Below are 18,745 nucleotides of genomic sequence, written 5' to 3'. Positions count from 1 at the left end.
AAAGTCACGTTTCGCACGTGCTTCGATCAACTTGGTGAAACGTAACGAAGGAATATATATCGTGGATGAAAATCCATGAAAATTCTTCAACCAAGTCGATAGCTTTTGCTTCGTATCGATGGGATTGTGTTTAATAACACTTAATAGTAAACGTATAGGAACCGTTGATCAATTAGGATAAGATAATTAATCTTATCGTGGCCGACAATATGGAAAATATCTAATCGGTTGACTCGTACTTTAAATTTTATAACGTTTCCCTATATGGAATACTTATATGCAACGTCTAGGGACTGCTCGTCGATAATTAAGTCTTCCCATACATTGTATACTTCGTACAGAAAATTCTGCAGATGTAAAAACAGCGAAAAAGAAGAAGACGTGTCTCGTCGGTAGTACGCGTCGCCAATAAAACCATGCGAATCGTGTCTTTCTAACGACTCGGTACTTGGAATTTAAAAGCAGAAAGAATTTACTCACCTCATAATAAGGTGTGGTATGAACGACAAGTCACATAGAACAATAGCGAGGGGAATCATGTTTAACGTCCGAATGTTGTTAGCGAATACGCAACGCCGAGCAAGTTCCAAATCGGCTGGTGGAAACGATATAGATTGATGTAAAGACTGTTACAGAAGAAAGCTGGGCTCCGTGAGCAACGATAATTCGCTTGTTCGTGCGAGGCAGCGCGAGACAGATGCCAGCCGGTCGATTTTCGCAGCACAGTCAGTAGACGAGTGTGGAAGAGGGGCGAAGTCAAGGCTGATGCCTGGCGCAAGCTGACTGTGATAAGACAAAGGCTAACTCTCTTCAAGGGCGCGGCGACGACTCGGTGGTGCGCGCGCGAGCGTTTCGCACGCGCCAGCTTGTCGCTACGCGCCGCGTCGGGACAACGCGCGCAGAAAACGGAGGACGTGAAAGAAGACACACCGACACACAATCGCTGTTCAGCACACTGATCGACACACACGGAAAGCCACGTGTGTAGCGCAAACATAACCACGCACGGGCCGCGTCCAAGGAAAAGAAGAAAAGAGAAGAGAAGAGAAGAGAAGAACCAGTTCGTCCGTGAGACGGAACGCGGCGTTCTTTTCACGCGTAGGACTCATGTCCGACGATAAAATTCGATAAAACGGCCAACTGTACACCGTTTACGTGCCTCTGCATACGTTGACATTGAGACCGTAATGGACACGTGTCGCGCGACAGCGACACCCAGGAAACCGACGCAACGGTTCGCGCACCGCTCTGACGTCGCTTCACGTTCAAATTGCTTGATTCGTTTTGCGCTGTTAGAGTATCCTGTCTCGCGCGTCGATTTTACCTTCTGTTCCGTCGAATGCATTGGCAAATGTTTTTGACAGACTAAGATGGATTGATTCGAATTGACGTATTACAGCGGTTCTCAACGACAGGTGAGCGAGTCTCGATGTTCCCAGTACGTGGGTGTAAATATCGGTCAAATGTCGTGTCGGATAAATTTAATATGTTGGCGAAATTTGTACGAACGAGGAAAAAGGATAGAAACCACAGTCGGAGCATCTAGTTACGATCATAATTTTAATGCAAATCGACGTTAAGATACAGTAGCTTCCGTATTGCGATGTTTCGAAGCATCGAGTAGCATCGTCAATCAACGTATGTAAATAAAACGAGTCGAGATTGCTTAGATCGCGCAACAATTCTAAGGATGCAAATGATTCTAAAGAAAAAAAAAAAAAAAAAGAAAATAAAAAGTTGAATCGAAATGGCTCTCTAAGTGGCTCGTCTAATTGTAACAAATTAGATTCTACGATAGAATTTCAGGCAAAGATAAATATAATATCTTGGAAGCGATACCTTTACAACGTCGGATTTTCCCAAAATTAGTCGTAGTATCACTCAATATCAAAGCTGTTGCGCACTTGATTAGACTCATATTACGTAAACGAAAGATAAATCATTTCCTCGAAATCATTTCGCCAGGAACGTAGTAACTAGCAGTAAAATCTAAGAGAAGTCCAACGGGCATCGATGAATCCTAGAAATGCAGATTAGAACGATGCATATTAATGTGACTCACGTCAGCGGAATTATCATTGATGCAAAGGTCAATGTAGCGTTCATCCTTTCTTTTTCTTCTTTCTTTTCAGGTTAATAAAAGTTTAATGAGACAACGTAAACAGTAATAGCTTTGCATTGCGCGAGTTAAATTTAAATCGCGTTTTCATCCCTGTTTTTCTTATTTTTCTCGTTCTTTCTTCTTTCCCCTTTTCTGCCATTTTGTACGTCATCTTCTCAATTATTTAACTGGCATTTAAATTCCATGAATATCGGAGAGTGTCATCGCAACAAATTGCAACTCATCCAACTATTACCGAATAAATTACATTCAGTTACATTTCGATTAAAATACCAAGGCAAGCTGAAAGAAATGAATCTATAACACGTTAATACGAAAAAATTTTCCATTGTCTCGATTATGAGAACAGCTAGTTTCATAACATGGTTACTAAAGATTTTAATCTATTTACTACTCCGAGAGAACATTATCTATTCCGTGCATGGGATTCCCATTACAGATATCCATGGTATTAATAAATTTCCTATTTTGTGAGAATGGTCTCGTTATTCCATAAAAATAGTCGCTCCATAAATTTCCCATTATACGTAAATACCAAATTTCATGAGGAATTTGTGTTACAAAGATTCGCTGCTATCAAAAGTAAAAGAATCTCGTAACACGTAAATTGATCGCTTTCCAAAGTACAGAATAAACGATTAAGAAAATAGGTAAAGCGGATTTTCTTCCATCTGTATATCGTAGAAACAACCTACTTCGCAATTCTAATCTTTATTCTGTTGGAATAAAACGATATTCTCGCACACGCACGAATATTTTAAATTGTTCGTCAGTAACACACTCACTGACTATTAATTAAATATCCATTGCTTCATTAAACGTATTAAATGGTAGATATTATGGTAAAGATTAAACGAAACACCTCACAATCAGTAAATCATGGTGAAAATAAAAGGTTACTCAACCCAAAACTTTCATTTCTGCTTTAAGAACTAAATAAAAAGGATTAACGAAGAAAAATGATCGAAAAGCGTCAAGATAACACTTTTTTGTGTAGTTAAAATCAAGGTGGCTAACACGTACTGGAACTGAATTAACAACGACTAATGATCGGTAAGGAGACTTAAATTACCGTCAAACGTACAAGTGCACGGCGCACGTGATATTTCCAAGTCAGCCAGTGCTTCTGTATCTGTTCACCGCAATTAGGTACTCGGGCTGCGTTTCCGTAATAACAGAACTGCCGGGTGGACTTTCAAAGAATTCCAGGATGAGTCGTGCATCGTTCTCTTGGCTATATTCGCTCGCTATTTACGACGTTTCAATGGTACGCCGCGCGAACGTGACTCGATTCACGTTCTATGCCTTCGATTATTCGATTCTATCATTATTTTCTTTTCTTTTCACATGTATATTTCTTTATATCACGATGTACGTGTGAAGAAATTGTTAAACGATGATTACGTTTAACAGGTATCGTGTCACGTTTGCCACGACGCGTAGGAATCCAAAGAAAGACGAAACTTTTGTCGAATAAACAAGAATGAACGACAAAATGAAAATGTTGCTTTTGTAAGTAGATTTAGATACCTCACTGTAAGCTGTAAACCTTTGGCTTCTAACCTTCTCGGATACGGCGATTTGATACTTGTCGCGTAATATCATCCGACACTTAAGGATAACACGAGGCGAGAGGATTTATCATTTTGATGGAACCGACAGTTATAACAATTCATCGCGAATAACCAAGGATCGCAGAAAGATGTCAAGAATGCCCAAGAATAGTTAAGAATTGACGACTTCGTTAAAAATTGCCTACGAACATCCGAAAAAGTCATGAGCAATCGCAATGATCGTGCGGGATATGCAAATGTAAAGGTTAAAGGTTGAAGTATTCGGGAGGTCGAACTTTCGTTAGTGTTAATAACATTTTTATGACGTAAAACGAGCTAACAGGGGAACTCCAATAGATTGCAAACAATTATTCGTGATTTCGAGTTTAAAGAACCGAACAACGGGATGTTCAAAATGGATAGAGTTAATTAAATCTACTTTGAAAACGTGACAGAAAACTTAAACTTCGATTCACATTATTTATATCCGTGAACCTTGTCACTCTAAACTCTAAAACTTTTATCACAAACTGAACTATTATTTTCTATTCTTCGACTATAAATCTTCATTGACCCCGAACTACCACACAGATCATTCCGAAGGCACGTAAAATTCGAGAAACCAGAAACCTCTGTTCCACGATTCTAAATGTTTACTAGTTCTATTGTAGCAAGGATCTACCGCGGGAATCACCACAGACACCCAAAATTTCACTTTAATTTCGCTCTCTATTCACAAACTCCAGACGTTCATTCATTATTCATGACACGCGTCCCTTGAAATTTCCACCGATGCCCGGTAAACCACAGAATTACTCGTGAGGCGGCTGGAAACACGAGAAGCAAAAAGGAGGTTGTTCTCGCCGAAAACCGCGACGTTCGTGGAGGATTCTGTGGATCGGAGGAGCTGTCGAGTGACTTGGTGGCTAATAAGCCGGCCGTAAGGGCCCATCTGGAGGGAATGGACCTCGCAAATTGGCCATGAGGCCCAAGGTCGTCCGGTATATCCCACGTAGCGGGGCCAGTGGCCTCTGTTGGAAACAAGTCGGGGTCCAGGGAGCTTCCCTGCCCTTGGCAGGATATAACACGCCAGAACCAATAGGAGAAAAGAAGCCCTATGGCCCTAGAAGGACGACCAACCGACCAACGGCAGTCCTGGCGAGTTAAGTTCTCCGCTCCCCCAGGTATAAAAGAAATCTCTTCTCTCCGGCTGCCTTTCGAGAAAATGCCTACGAACTTCGACAGGCCACAGGAGCCACACAAAGGGGATGTATTTCACTGTTAGAACACGTAGCACCATCATCATCAAGGGTATAGAATTTGTCGACCATTTGGACAATGACGACGTGAGACTGTCTATTAGAGGAGTTTACTAAGTCTTTGGTAAATACTTGTTGATAAATACTTTTCTTTAGGTAATTAGTTAATTAGGATGTTACACGAGTCCTTCGTAAGCTAAAGTGACGCTACGACTCCATTTTTGCTCTGTTTCTACGTCTCGTTACGCAAGTACACGATTAAATATACGATTCTTAAGAAGCAAAAATGATTTACATCCATAAATTCTCAAGCTCATAAATAATGCTAGATTTCAAGGTAAATGTAGAAGATAGTATTCGTGACATCATTAGCTCTTTTTATCGATATATCGAAAATGTCGAAAGCAAAGCACGTATTAATTAGAGTGACAAATTTCTATCTGGTTTCCATTTCCTTAATCGTATTCCTAAAAACAGGAATACCAGGGTTATAGCTGACCGACCCTAATCGAAGGTTAATCGCGTAATTTGCTACGTGTTCGATAATACTAGAATCACTGTTCCAAGTTGTGAACCACTGTGCAGGAGCTTTTGTCCGGCTCCCAGGCCGGAGTGCAATTCGGGTTAATTGGAGAACAAGGGCGAAACTTTACGCCGAGCGAGGAAGCTCGACTTAGATGCTTTAGCCCTTGGCTGTAACTTCTCGATCGAGAGTATACTGAAAAGAATCGATTCGGAGGAATTTCGAAACGACTGTACAAACTTTCTTCTTCCGCTTTTTTAATGATAAGATCGATAGTTAGGAAAGAATGTACCGATAATAACGCAGACTCGTATTATTATTCATACAGTTAAAAAAAGAAAGAAAACAGAAAAAAGGAAATATGGAATCTAAGTAGAAATATGTTTCGTCCATCAAATAATTTCTTTCGTGATATGTCTACATATTGCGAATATTCTATCTATTTTGGCACCCTCAACCTTCCCATAAATGGATATAAATACTATCGACATTTCTCCGTTTTCACGAAACTCATCCACATTCGATCCTCGATCAAGCAAACAGGCCCAGGAATTCCTCGGGGACAACCGACCATCGTCGACAAACCATTTCAGACGCAGACACACCCATGTGTTGGCCACCCTTAACGTTTCGTTCGAGAAGGATGCGAGAAGTGGTGAGGGTCTATTGACATTGGGTATCGTCCTACGTATACGCCGAGCAAAAAGAAAGAAACAGGAGGGAGAGAGTGTTCGAAAATACGGTTGCCGTTTACAAAGAAAATCTTTCCACGAAAATGCTATTGTAAGATTTTCGAACGAACCTTTGAATCCTGTATACACTGAAAAAAGAAGGAGAGAAGCGAAGAAACGACGAAGGTAATAGACTTTTTCTTCTGAAAGAAAATTTGTGAGCTTCTATGTTAAAAGTATTCGACGAAAAGTTTCTAATAAAATATTGAAGCTCTTGAAAAAAGTTTTCTTTTATTCATGGTCTTCTTTAATATTTAATGGTATTCTTATTTTATATTTCATAGATGCTGTAAGAGGTATATACGTATCGAGTAGATAAAAATATCGAGGGCAGAAGGTCGAGGAATTGGTAAGATAGAATTTTATTACGTATTAAGAAAAACTAGAATTAATCTTTAATCTTCGAATAAATTAATCTGTTACGTGAACTAATTTATACTTGCTGGAAGATATAATTACCGATTGATGAATAAACAAATTTGAAGAAGCGGAAATCTCTTTTCTCCGTTTTTCCTGAGTAATACGAATCCATTCATTTTCTAACGTACAACCTCACGTCATTCTTCTAACCTTATCAAAGACAATGACCTATAGTTCATGTGCTTACTAACGATGTCTTGTTAATCTACTCCATTTTCCTCCTACCATTAACACGACCACCATCACGCAAAAAGTCTCTACAAAAACGGCTTCAAGACCTTCGGACATTCTTCTACATTCATTCCTTTCTCGCAAGGAAAACAGCCACATGAAGCTTCGTATAACACTGCGAATTTCAAACCCGAGAAAATATTCGTACTAACCTGACTTCGGAATCCATCCTATTAAACCAACACGTCAAGCAACACACGAAACAGATCATCTGGCAGTCCGCTACAAACTGACACGTCGTCTATCGCTTCCTTCAATCGACCCTCTTTACCTGCACTTTCCCTCAACGGCAAGGAAAAACAGGGAAGGGAAATTGGAGAAATGGTGGGGGTGTTCCTGACCCTTCGAACTTTTAGGAAGCTTCACAGAACATTATGAATGAACATAAGACAAAAGATTCTAAAGGAAAAGAGAGGGGTTCATTCTTACGCTTTGTGTAAGTGGATCATTCAAAAACTTATACAATAAATCATTCAAAAAATTATACGGCAAATATACATTTATGAATAACCAAAGAAATGAAACCTAGACATTAATGATAACGTTCATTGTAATTTGGATACTTGTGACACGAGAGACACGCTACAAATCGTCACAAGTGTTAATGAAAAATAACATAATCAGAGTAACACAGAGTGTTATCTGTCTAACGAATTTAGTCCACAACTTGTGTCCAACTTCTATTTGCACAAAAATCCAAAAAAAGAGAAGCAAACAAATGAGAAATCTATAGACTGGATCAGACTCGAGAAACTCGAGGAATCTTTTTAAACCTTTTCAAATTATTAGTCAAAGTAAGACAGAAATCTAGACAGAGAAACGTAAGATCCTTCGGAAGATAGAGGAAGAAGAATTCGTGGAAGACGTGAGACCGTTTTTCGAGCTTTTGCATTCCACGAAACAGGCTCGGTAAGCCAACGAAGGGAAAGAGTGAAGAGGGCGAAAAAGCAAAGGGGACGTCGGTTACGGCCCTGTACCCTTGAAGCTGAAGGTTGCCGCTAGCGAGGGACAACCTTCCTTCCTTCCGTTCCCCCTCCACCATCGGCAAGCGATCCACTGCCTCCACTGCCGCCGCCGCCGCCGCCGCCGCCGCTGCCGCCCTGACGCGTCCGCCTTTGTGCACAGCTTTATTTCATCGCGCACCGGACATCGATTGGCCTCGACTCTCTCCGTCGCGATACAATAATAGCGTTGAAAGTGTTTTTCCGACAAGACTATCATGGTACGAGACTAGAAACGAGGGTTCGCTGTGGACTTCCGGGAGAAAGATTCTCTTGGAGTAGATGGGGTGGTGCAAGGTGGTATACACAGAGCATTGTTTGTGGTAGCTGCAGCAGCATGTTTGGAAAGATCGAACAACTTCAACACGTTCGATTGCCCCGGTGATCGTCGGTTATTGAAATTTTTAGAACTATTAAAATAAGGTAAATTTCGTAGGCTAACAAATTTTCAAGGATGCAAATGATCTAGACAATAGAAAAATGTGCGCAAATGCAATGTAATATTTTGCAGAAATTAAATGTTATTGCACACAATATATCTCGATCTATTACGGTTCCTGGGGAGAGATATATTGTACTTGCAATTCGTACAGGTATATTGCTATAACGTTATCGCTGTTCGTTAGTTACGCACTTGAATTTTATGCTCAAGAGACTCTTTAAATGTTCAAAGTGCTATTATTTCGATGATAGTAAAGCGAGATAGAGGCATACAACATTCGAGAACCGTAACAGGGTTAATATTTTGTCGACCGATGAGTTTAGTACGACGTAAGTTATAAACTAATAGTTTCGTATGGACTCGATTATTAGTCGTTTTACTAGCCCAGAAACGAAATATCTTTTCATTTTAGATATACCGACACACCTTTCTATTCTCAATACAATTTTCATTTTAACACATACGATCACGCCTTATTTCTATAAAACGAGTTTATAGTAAAAACTGTTTCTGCTGAACTTTTAAGAAAAGTGCATTCATTTTAATAAATGTTTTTAAACGTACATATTTTCCAAGATAGTTCTGAACGGTACATAGAAACCTTTTCAGATTTTACGAGGGTTAACTGAAAGCGATGGTTTCGTTCGCTTTACCTGGACTTTACAGTTACGTGTGATATATGTTTAAGAAGGTGATTTAAGAAGGAAAATGAGAGGAGAGTTAAAAGGGACAGGTATATTTAAGGGGCAGGTATAAGGACACGAATATTTACTGTCTTTGAAATAACAGCAGATTAATTTATTTCTTCGTGGCTGCTTTCGAGGTATAGAAAATCTATGCACTAACGAAAATTGAAGGAAACTCTGATACTCAAAAACACCAATAGCGAACTAATAGCTTTAATCAAGTTGCTTCAATGCGATGGTAAAAAAGCAACGGGAGTTTGATACATTTTAAAAATAAATTCAATCGCATTTATATTATATATTCCAATTATAAAACAACAGTCTGATATATTTATTTATAAAACAGGTCGGAATTAACAAGCGAAAAATGGCAGCAACTCTGAGTTACGTAAACGACATCGAATGCAAAAATAAATAAAGATTAATTACTGACTTGGGTAAATGTACGTTAATACACGAAGCTAAGAAACAGTGAAGATTGATGAGGATTGGGTAGAAGAAAAATGTTTTGGAAAAAGTGGGTGAATTAGAAACACAGAGATATTCCTGGTAGATTTTCGAAGGTTGAGGTACGAGCGGCTGTCTATGGGCTTTGAAAAATAGTGCTATCAGAGAGGCTAAGTGAGTGGAATTACCAGGGATAATGACAAATGGTTTCGAAGTTGCGATGGAGTTGTCGATAAAAATTTATTACCAACGGACGTTTCAATGGCTGTTAACATGCCCTATTTGTATTACCGTGTTCGATTATTTAATAGAATTTGTAAATGGTAATTTTACTTTTGGGAGTAAAAGGAAATTCCCAAAGTACCGAAGTACAGAAAATTCTATAACGAGATTGCTTAATCAACTGGCAGATCTTTTATTTATAAATTTATCGAACAACACATGCGTAAAGGATGGACATTTAAAAATAAGGAAATCGATTCTTCAAGAAATCAAATCTTACAAAGTTATAAACATCGCAGGGCTACCGTATTAATCATATTAAAAAAAAAGAAAAGAAACAAATAACAGGGATGAATGTTTTTTTAGAAAAACGTTTAAAAGCATTCCTCAGTAAAAAAAAAAAAGATAATTTTCTACATTTTATTACTTGTTATGGAATTCTTCTACTTCAGTAACGAGATCAATGCCAATAAAAATAATAAAAGATTAAAAGAAGCACGAAGAGTGTGTACATAAACAAGAATAGAAAGAGAACGACAAAAAGTACTTTATTTCCAATTCAATTCAATTCAATTCCATTCCTTTCGTCATTGAATTAATGTCAATCGTTCCTTCCTACACCAATGACAATTATTCTGTCCTCCACGTACGAGCACGTAAAATTAGAGAGCGCTAACCAAGTTTACTTAACCGTTCCACGCAGCGAGCCTCGCTGAAATGTATACAAATTGTTATACGGGAAGGCAAAGGACAGTAAGAATGCTTCGGAGCACCAATGTCCACGATACGATGATCGATCGAAGGTTCTTTCGCTTTGTGTTCGTATACACATTGGGAGAAAGGAGAATTACCGACGACGTGTAACGTTGTACTCAAGGACTTGGTTTTTCCATAAGAAAGCAAACATATCTAAAAAAATTGACGCTAAATTAAGGAATTAATACTAAAGGGATAACATTATTAAACGATTCAATAAAATATCTAAATGAGTGAATAATAAAAAAAAAAAAAACGAATTTCGATAATTATCATATAAAAATCAGTAAAAACCATTACCACAACATTAAAAGTAAATATTTTGAAACACTCGGTCTCGGCTTTTTATGATTTTCAAACATGTTCAAATTACCCAGACTACGGTGGGCAATCGTTTAAAAATAATCGTCAGGCAATTACGTACTTCGAGCAGACTTGTTAGTCGAATTATTATAATTTGTCACCGTCACGATATCTTTCAACCAGTACGCACGACCGATTCAGAAAACAAAGTATGATTTTTCATGAAACGATAACATCGCAAATGTAATTTTCGCACTTTCCAAACGATATATGTAAAAGTTATTAGAAATTATCATTGCAAATGCTAATTGCTACGACAATTATATATTTCTTTTTTCCAGCTTCCTGTGTTCCTCGTGTCAGAAATGTCAAGTCACCGGATCAGAAATATTGACGATGATAAGCAACACGTTACAGCATTTTTTTTCAGAGATAACATAGCACGAATTTAGGTTTGAAAGTAAATTGCGCAATTTTTGGTATACCGATCATCCGCGTTTTCCTAATACAAACACGCGTCAGTATTTTACTTATCTACTTGTCGAAGCTCGGTTACAAACAATGTAGAACAAAGGAGAAATATCAATAAATGGACGCTTGCTGATAGAAAGTTACAAAAATGGATAAAAATATAGGGAGGATGAGATAAACGTGAGTAACAATATTGTTCACATATTGCCCTTATGCCATATTTTTCGCAGTACTCTGAAAATGAAACGATTATTTCAAAACTGTTCGCATTAAACTAACACGAAACAAAGATAAAGATTCCAAACAGTTCTAGACTTTCTAACGATAGTATGTTTAATGTGTAAGAGAGCGATATTTTCGTATGATTAATCGATGGACATTAGCACGACGATGAAATTTCTAAAGTTTCCACGGGGAGATCTTAAATTTAACGCGACGTCGACGGTGTTAAGGAGGCGACGAGGACGCGGAAGATCGATACGATTTCAAAGAAACAACGTTCTATTTCGGGGTAATTCATTGCCTTGGAGCTAGGATATTTCGAGACTTTCCGCGGGGAAAAACGGAAGAGCGACTAGAATCAACAATCAAGAAAAGATCGCAGACAATATATTTAATAATTCAAAATCATTGACGAGCTTCACAAACATTCTCCTCTATAATCGTATAAATACAATTGATACTTATTTATATTATATTAGTACAATTTATTTTGGTTATCATCTGTTTGAATTGAAAGAGAGAAAGGGACTGTAAGAAATGATACATAAGATTAATGTTTATCTAGAAAATATGCTAATAAATTTGCAGACCTTCATGAATATGTATAATATACTGTGTTTCGACCGTTCCTTGTGTACCCCTTTTAATTATAATATTTAACGCATTTTAGTATGTACCTTACAATTGAATATTCCTTTGTATTATAAAATACCTATGGAAAATGCACGATGAACGATTTGTACTCAGAAAATATAATCTTCGTATGATTTTCCAATGATATTTCAATTTAGTATCAACCGCAGATACGATGATCGATAGACAAACAAAAAGAAGTGCGTATTACAGTCACGAAATGTCGCCTCTTAGTAGCAGTGTAAATTATTCATAAAATGATGTGTGGCAGATAGGATTTATGTTCCAAACATAATGAGTTACTACATAATTTCATTTTGTATTCTTCGGATTCTATAAGAATACCTGTTCGCCAAGAACTTTTGAACTTTAATAAGACTCATCTTCTATTACTTCGTATTATACGAATCGATCAAAGTGTTCAGATACATACTTATGAGTGTATATGTATGCAAGTGTATACAAGGGCAAGAATATTTTAGATGTCGTCAGACAACGATAATGGAACAGCTGTGTGTACACGAAGGGGACAAAGAGCATTCAAAGCGATTTCTGCCTTTTTCAGTGTGTCACTGACGAGAAAATATTATGACGCAAACGCGATAACGCCGTAACGCAAGGTCGAAGAGCTTTTCCGATTCATCTAACGCGACAATCAGTGAGTACGTTATGCTAAAAACTTTTACGCTACCGAACATGTCGTTAATGTCCTCGAATTCATCGCCGAACCTATATCGCTTCACCGTGTTTCCAACAGATGGAAATTAACGTCCAATGATTCACCAAAGTGTCTGAAATGTTGATACGAAAACCTTTTATGAACGAATCATACGCGTCGCAACGAAACACTTTGACATCGTATTAGCATTGAGATAACATTGTAAAACAAATTCGAAAAGATGTGCGGAAGCCGCGAGGTTACTCGAGCCAAATTGATTAATTTTCTTTAAGTTTCTCGAACACAAAACGATTAATTCTAATCAGTTTGGTTTTTCTATGATTCTAAATGACGCTCGTTACACGCGAGTTTAAAGTTCGAAGCTGGTCGATTTCTTGCGCTAATTCCTTTCATTATGAAATGGTAGATCGAGTAACGCAGCGAATCGCGGAAATTATACCAAACGCCATCGCGGAAATTTTAACCAAAAGTCAAATAAATTATCAAATATTACAGTTGTAGTTGAAATTAATTATTCCCTTTCAAGGAGATAAATTGCGATAAAATCAGAGGATTAATTGCAGGTAATCTATAGCCAATACGTTTTCCGAGGTTCGATAGATGTTTCTCATGGGATTAACGCAATATCGTAGAAAGAGAATTGCATCGACCGACATCTGTCCTAGGTGAGGAACTGCCACTACCCAGGAGTCGATCAATTCTCATCGTAAAGCGTTTAACGTAATTTCACCAGACACTGATTGATCGTGGAACGACAGTCGATTCGCTTTGAGTTATGTTAATGATTTGAAATTACCTTTCGCGCAGCGAGTGTCCTCGGGAGAAACGCTTCTCTTGCCAATTAGACGATTTTACGCGATTGGTTAATCGCTTGGACCCTATTACATATATCTACGCAGAAAGGAGTCAGATTATTCGTAGACGAAATTAAGTCAGATTAAATACTGCATATTTCAATACGTTGAAAAACTAGAATAAAAAGAACAGTGTAAATTAATACGATGTATGTATTAAAAAAAAAAATCAAGATTTATTTGTAGTTCACGTAATATAAACCGTAACCGTTTTGATGAGAAAGACCAACGGAGTGATTTTATATTCGAAATTCTGTTCAAATGTGAAACTTTCACGTGTGAACTCGAGCCAGACAATTTCGGAGAAGTTATGATAGCGTGAACTTTCTATGTACTTTTAGTGGCTTCATTGCGAACTACCTTGATTTCGATTTTGTCAGAGAAAGGGTCGAGGTAAATCAATGCCTAAAAAAGAGTGAAAATACGGTAAAAAAGAAAAAAAGAAAATAGTATCAGTTTAAAATATGAAAAGTCACTCAAACAACATATATGTTCATCGATTCACGCTTAAACAAAAAAAAGAAAAAGACATGAAAACATGTGATATATTTTCAAGCATTTATCGACCGTTAAGGAACAGCAAGATCTCGAATTTTTTAAGAATTTATCAGCACGAAGAAAGAAAGAAGCTCAAAAATACACGAAGTTTCTAAATGTTTATCGATACACCAGGGAAAAAGGAGTATTCCGAAAATAGTAGCGCAGAATTCCTTAACAACGTATCGTCATTTAAATCCCAAAGAAAAACCATTTGAATAATTAAACATTCTACATCTTTACTTTCATGATACGTTTGTTATCGATAGACTACTTTACACAAAAACTAGAAACTAACGCGTCATCGAATACAAATTCCAACGAATATAGGAAGTTAATTCCGACAACTTCATCCACCACTATCCAACGTGGTAAACAATATTATAATGACAAGCTTAAGCAAATGTATACTCAAATGCATTGATGCATATGCAATCACGTGTACGCTTGTAACCCGCTAATAAGTTAAAACGCAACATGTACTTTTAATCCATCAAGCATTGAGCAGGTCTAACCATAAAAAAGTGGCTGGTTGGAAATGTAAGTTCGCGCTAAAGTTTAGTTGTACAATGCCAAGGTTAGCAGCAGGTGAAGTTCCACACGATCATCGTAGCCGCATTCATTAAATTGTAATTATAAAGTCGAAGATCTGCTTATAGCCTCGTGATTCATCACTTTAGTCGATAGCGTTCTGCCGGGCAGGAAGTGTAATGAGTAATAGTCTTCATCAAGAGAAGGTCTGTCGGTGAAACTACTAGTGGTACGCCCATTTGTCGGCTCGTACGATACCCTACCATTGTTTAATTCGCTACATTCAATTACTAAATGTTTCGTTTGCTCTCGACACTATTCTCCCCCACCTTTGTTAAACCGAATCGAACGAAATATTACAATAGAAGCCTTCAACGTTGCGTCCGCGAGATAAACCAACGTTCGATAAAGCAGCCACAAAGAAATACATTCTAACCGCTGATGGTTTAGACCACAAGGCGATGTTGTTGTGTTGGCGATTGCATACGAGCACGACCACGGGTTTGGTAGAAAGCTTCATTGCCAGTTCTGTCACGATTCGATCGTACGCGAGCATAAGTATGTGCTACGAAGGCTGTTTACTACCACGCTGCGTATTCTATCGCGCTGATAAAAAGTTTGAACAGAGAAAGTAATATGCAGTGGCGGACAAAAGAATGTTTATAAAATAAAAGATATAAAAAGCTGGAATAATTTTAATAACGGATTTATATTTAATAAGATAATAATAAGGGCGATCACTATGCAAACATAATATACAGTGCTGTGAATAATTATAAACTCGACCCTTGTTTCAGATTTTCCATAATATTAAAACAAAAATTCAAGATAAAATCGTTTATAATTATAATTTTATATTATAACATAAAACAAAACTGACGATACAACAAATAAAACTTTCCTTTCCCCGAAGCGTGGAAAAGATGAAATTTCCTCTTAAAACTGTGTTTCTACCTGTAAAAAGATATAAACTCAATGTTAATTTTGTTACGTTTTCATTCGATATTTTGTGGATTTTCCTTTATTTTCGATTATTTCTATTTAATCTGTTAAGTATATATATCCGCCCGCAGATTTTATTGTCTTTCTAAGATCGAAATTCATAATGTATCAATCTTGAACTTTCCTTTATTCACCGCTATATACATTCGTGATTATGATCCATGTTACAAAATAATGTACAAAAATTCATGACTTTCTTCCGAAAGCATTTTTACAACTTTGTAGGCTAATATTCGTTACAAATGTACGAATATACTTTTAAAATGAAGTCTTCAGTCGACATAACAAAAACGTACGTAACTATATATTTATATGTAGACGTTAGTCAGCGTGTGTAGTGGCACCGATTGTCGATCGAAGAATTTTCTGAACACAAAGAAAGAGAAACAGAGAAAGAAAATAACTGACCGGAAGATATGATTGTTTATGTTTCTATGTTTGAATTAAATCGACTCATATTCACGGTCAAACGTTTCAGTATAAAGGCAGATTGTCGAACCGTAACGAAGCCCGCATCGTACTCGGAAGGTCGACTTAACGTAAAAAGGTGTACTAACCTTGACGTCTTTGCTTCGCCATGCAACCGACTTGACCAAGAACTTTCAAACTAATAACGACTCCCGGTATCGTGTACGCATCACGTCGAGAAAGAACACATACGACAGCTATGTAAATATACCCGTGAGCGTATATAAATCTGTTAAATCTGTTGACTATAGTTGTATGGTAGGAATAGGTCGTTGACCAGTGCGCACTCTATGTAGCAGATACCGGCATCTGCAGCAGAATACTTCAAAACAAAGGGACACCGGTATACATTCGCGAAAAACGCATTTCTCATGAAATGTGTAAACGAGTTCTATCATACTGTTGTAAAAATACAATGCAATTTCCTATAGATATACAATAATTAGCGTTTAATTTAAAGATTATTATTTAATCACAGATTAAATTCTTAAAAATTATCTTAAAAAAGATTATCTTATTAGATTAGCGCATATGAAATGTCTTCCCAAATTGTGAATTTGACGTGTCACCTATTAAATTTTGTTTGAACGTCAATTGTCAATCACAATTAAAAAAAAAAAAAGAAATTTAGTATAAATTTTGCATATACAATGTCAAGAAGACTTCTAATAAAAATATTAAAATCTTGTTATTGGTTGTCATGAACGTCAAGAGAATCCGTGGATTTTCTTACATTCTGCATTTAGAGGTTAGACGTGTCATCTGTTCTACATAGACAATTTGTCAATACATAGATTAGTTCGCTAAGAAGGAAAACGAATCATGTAACAGTTAACGTTTTATCGAGAAAATCGACATTTCATTAGTACTGATCTACTATTTCAATCGTTGGGAAAAATTTAGTAACGTCAGTGGTCGGTGACCATTAGAGCCATAGCGAGAAAAGACAAATGCCGGTCACCGGTGACCACCACAACGTGTTTGTCCTATCACGATGATACGATTACGCATAATATTATCGAGATAAACCATGAATAACCCGAAATAACGAGGACCGATAACGCTTGGCTACGTCGAACCGTGGTATTGGATCAATAAAAACACTTAATATTGAACGAGGTACGAGAAAGAGGAAAAACAAATACATCCGAGCAAAGACCCACCCTAAACGCAATGACGACGAGGTTCGGAGTGTTGAGAGAGGAAAGTACGTACCGCGCCAGCGCCATCCTGACATGAGATAATCCAGGTCCCGTAGGTGTCGAGAGCAAGGTATCCAGATCTGGAAAGAATGGTTTATCGCCGACACTAAATCCCACTGGACACATGCGCGTAAATTCCTCGTCCTCGAACACACGAGCTCGTCATAACTTCTGGCCCTGGGCTTCAAGGAGCCTCTCCCCGTAATTTCGTTCACTTCGATTTTCTCGAGTAAACTCGTGGCGTCCTCGCGCCTACAAAACGCAGTCAGGGATTCCCTTCTTATCCCTGTCTCTAGTGTACCACTGTCACTACCGCATTTTCACTGCCATGTCTGTAGCGGCTCCGTAAAAAAAGGCCTTCGCGACAGTCAATCACGGCGGTTAACGGGCAGCGACAACTAAACTGTCGGTGAATCGAGCGTGTACGACGGGGAAAGACAGAGAAGTTGTAGGAGGAGTACACGGCGGGAGCCAAAGAAACGATCGAACGAGAGACGAGACGACTGATTCGAATATTCGACCTCGGTTTTGCCAGCCGAACCGAATTAATTTCGTGTACGCGTGATTACAGGAGCGACTAGAACGCCGAGAGCGGATACGCCTGCTCGGAACACAGTTCGCCAGTCACTATTCCAACTCCGATCACGGCGCTGGCTCGACTGAGCTCAGCTACTGAGCGTCCGCGAGTCCCCACCCCTGTGGCTGCGGCCTCGTACGCTTTCGTTACGTCTCGGCCGCGTTCGACTGAGCTTCGGTGATGCTCGTGTCTTTTCGCGACCTCGTGTCGCGCTAGAACGATGGTTCACCGCCGGGTACCCAAGGCTCCCTCCTACAGGAAGCTCCTCTTCGCCAATGCAAGTTTTCTGGCATGCTGCTACGAAATTATATGAACTATGTTCTCATACGTAACGTATTCTCGAAAGGTTTCCTCAGCTAGTTCACACACTCTTCTCCCGACCGTCTTCTTCCGAGTCACGTTCTTTATTCAGCCACGCAAAAATAATACCGATGATGCTTCCGATATTTCCATTCTCTGGTAATGCATGTGTATGTATATACACTAGGAGGAAACGATATAGCGCGGTCATAAATTACAGTAATAGCATTAAGAAGCTACGCTCATTGATGTAACCGCATTCAGGAACGTACGCGTTTTGTACGAACACTTGCACATTTTCATAGGTGGAGGCAATTATTTCTCCCTCCAATTAAAGTCACGTGTATGGCCATTGTGTAAAATATATTTCCGTTTCTGGAACGTACTGCTATGTATAGATTATACCGTAAAAAGCCGTAAAAAAACAAATTTAATAAAACGTACCCAATGTGGGCGTTGAGAATCGTTCCACACACTACACTCTATTCGTAAATCGTCGTACAGGCAAATAAATTGATTTTACAAAAAATAAACACGTGTTCTGTTTAATACGCTTTGTGCGAAAACCATTGT

The 18,745-nt window shown here is 38.2% G+C and overlaps 3 protein-coding genes across 5 annotated transcripts in view; 1 reads left to right on the top strand and 2 right to left on the bottom strand.

Moving 5' to 3' along the window:
- The window catches only part of LOC117205706 (protein roadkill), a 44,316-nt gene extending 26,350 nt beyond the window's left edge, over window positions 1-17,966 (bottom strand). Inside the window, exon 1 of the mRNA XM_033444400.1 lies at window positions 17,309-17,966. Within this exon, the coding sequence (XP_033300291.1) occupies window positions 17,309-17,421 (113 nt within the window). The 5' untranslated portion in view covers window positions 17,422-17,966. The remainder of the gene's footprint in view (window positions 1-17,308) is intronic.
- LOC117205705 (origin recognition complex subunit 2) overlaps window positions 1-18,745 on the bottom strand; it is a 113,043-nt gene that overhangs the window by 7,212 nt on the left and 87,086 nt on the right. The window contains exon 12 of one of the 3 annotated variants that reach the window (XR_004487277.1): window positions 1,896-2,020. The exons of 1 other annotated variant lie outside the window; for it this stretch is intronic. The gene's annotated coding sequence lies outside the window, so the exon portion shown is untranslated. Of the gene's footprint in view, window positions 1-1,895; window positions 2,021-13,545; window positions 13,593-18,745 lie in introns of those variants that run through there. One more of the 3 variants, XR_004487275.1, reaches the window with a different exon arrangement.
- LOC117205710 lies at window positions 5,894-6,587 on the top strand. Its single transcript, XM_033444405.1, has 2 exons — window positions 5,894-6,314; window positions 6,473-6,587. The coding sequence occupies exons 1-2, from the start codon at window positions 5,926-5,928 to the stop codon at window positions 6,501-6,503; spliced, it is 420 nt and encodes a 139-aa protein (XP_033300296.1). The 5' UTR covers window positions 5,894-5,925; the 3' UTR covers window positions 6,504-6,587.

Source organism: Bombus bifarius, unplaced genomic scaffold, assembly GCF_011952205.1.
Source record: "Bombus bifarius isolate JDL3187 unplaced genomic scaffold, Bbif_JDL3187 scf7180000007992, whole genome shotgun sequence".
Classification (NCBI taxonomy): domain Eukaryota; kingdom Metazoa; phylum Arthropoda; class Insecta; order Hymenoptera; family Apidae; genus Bombus; species Bombus bifarius.
The sequence above is the reverse complement of the archived record's forward strand: the minus strand, read 5'-3'. Positions and strand labels throughout refer to the sequence as shown.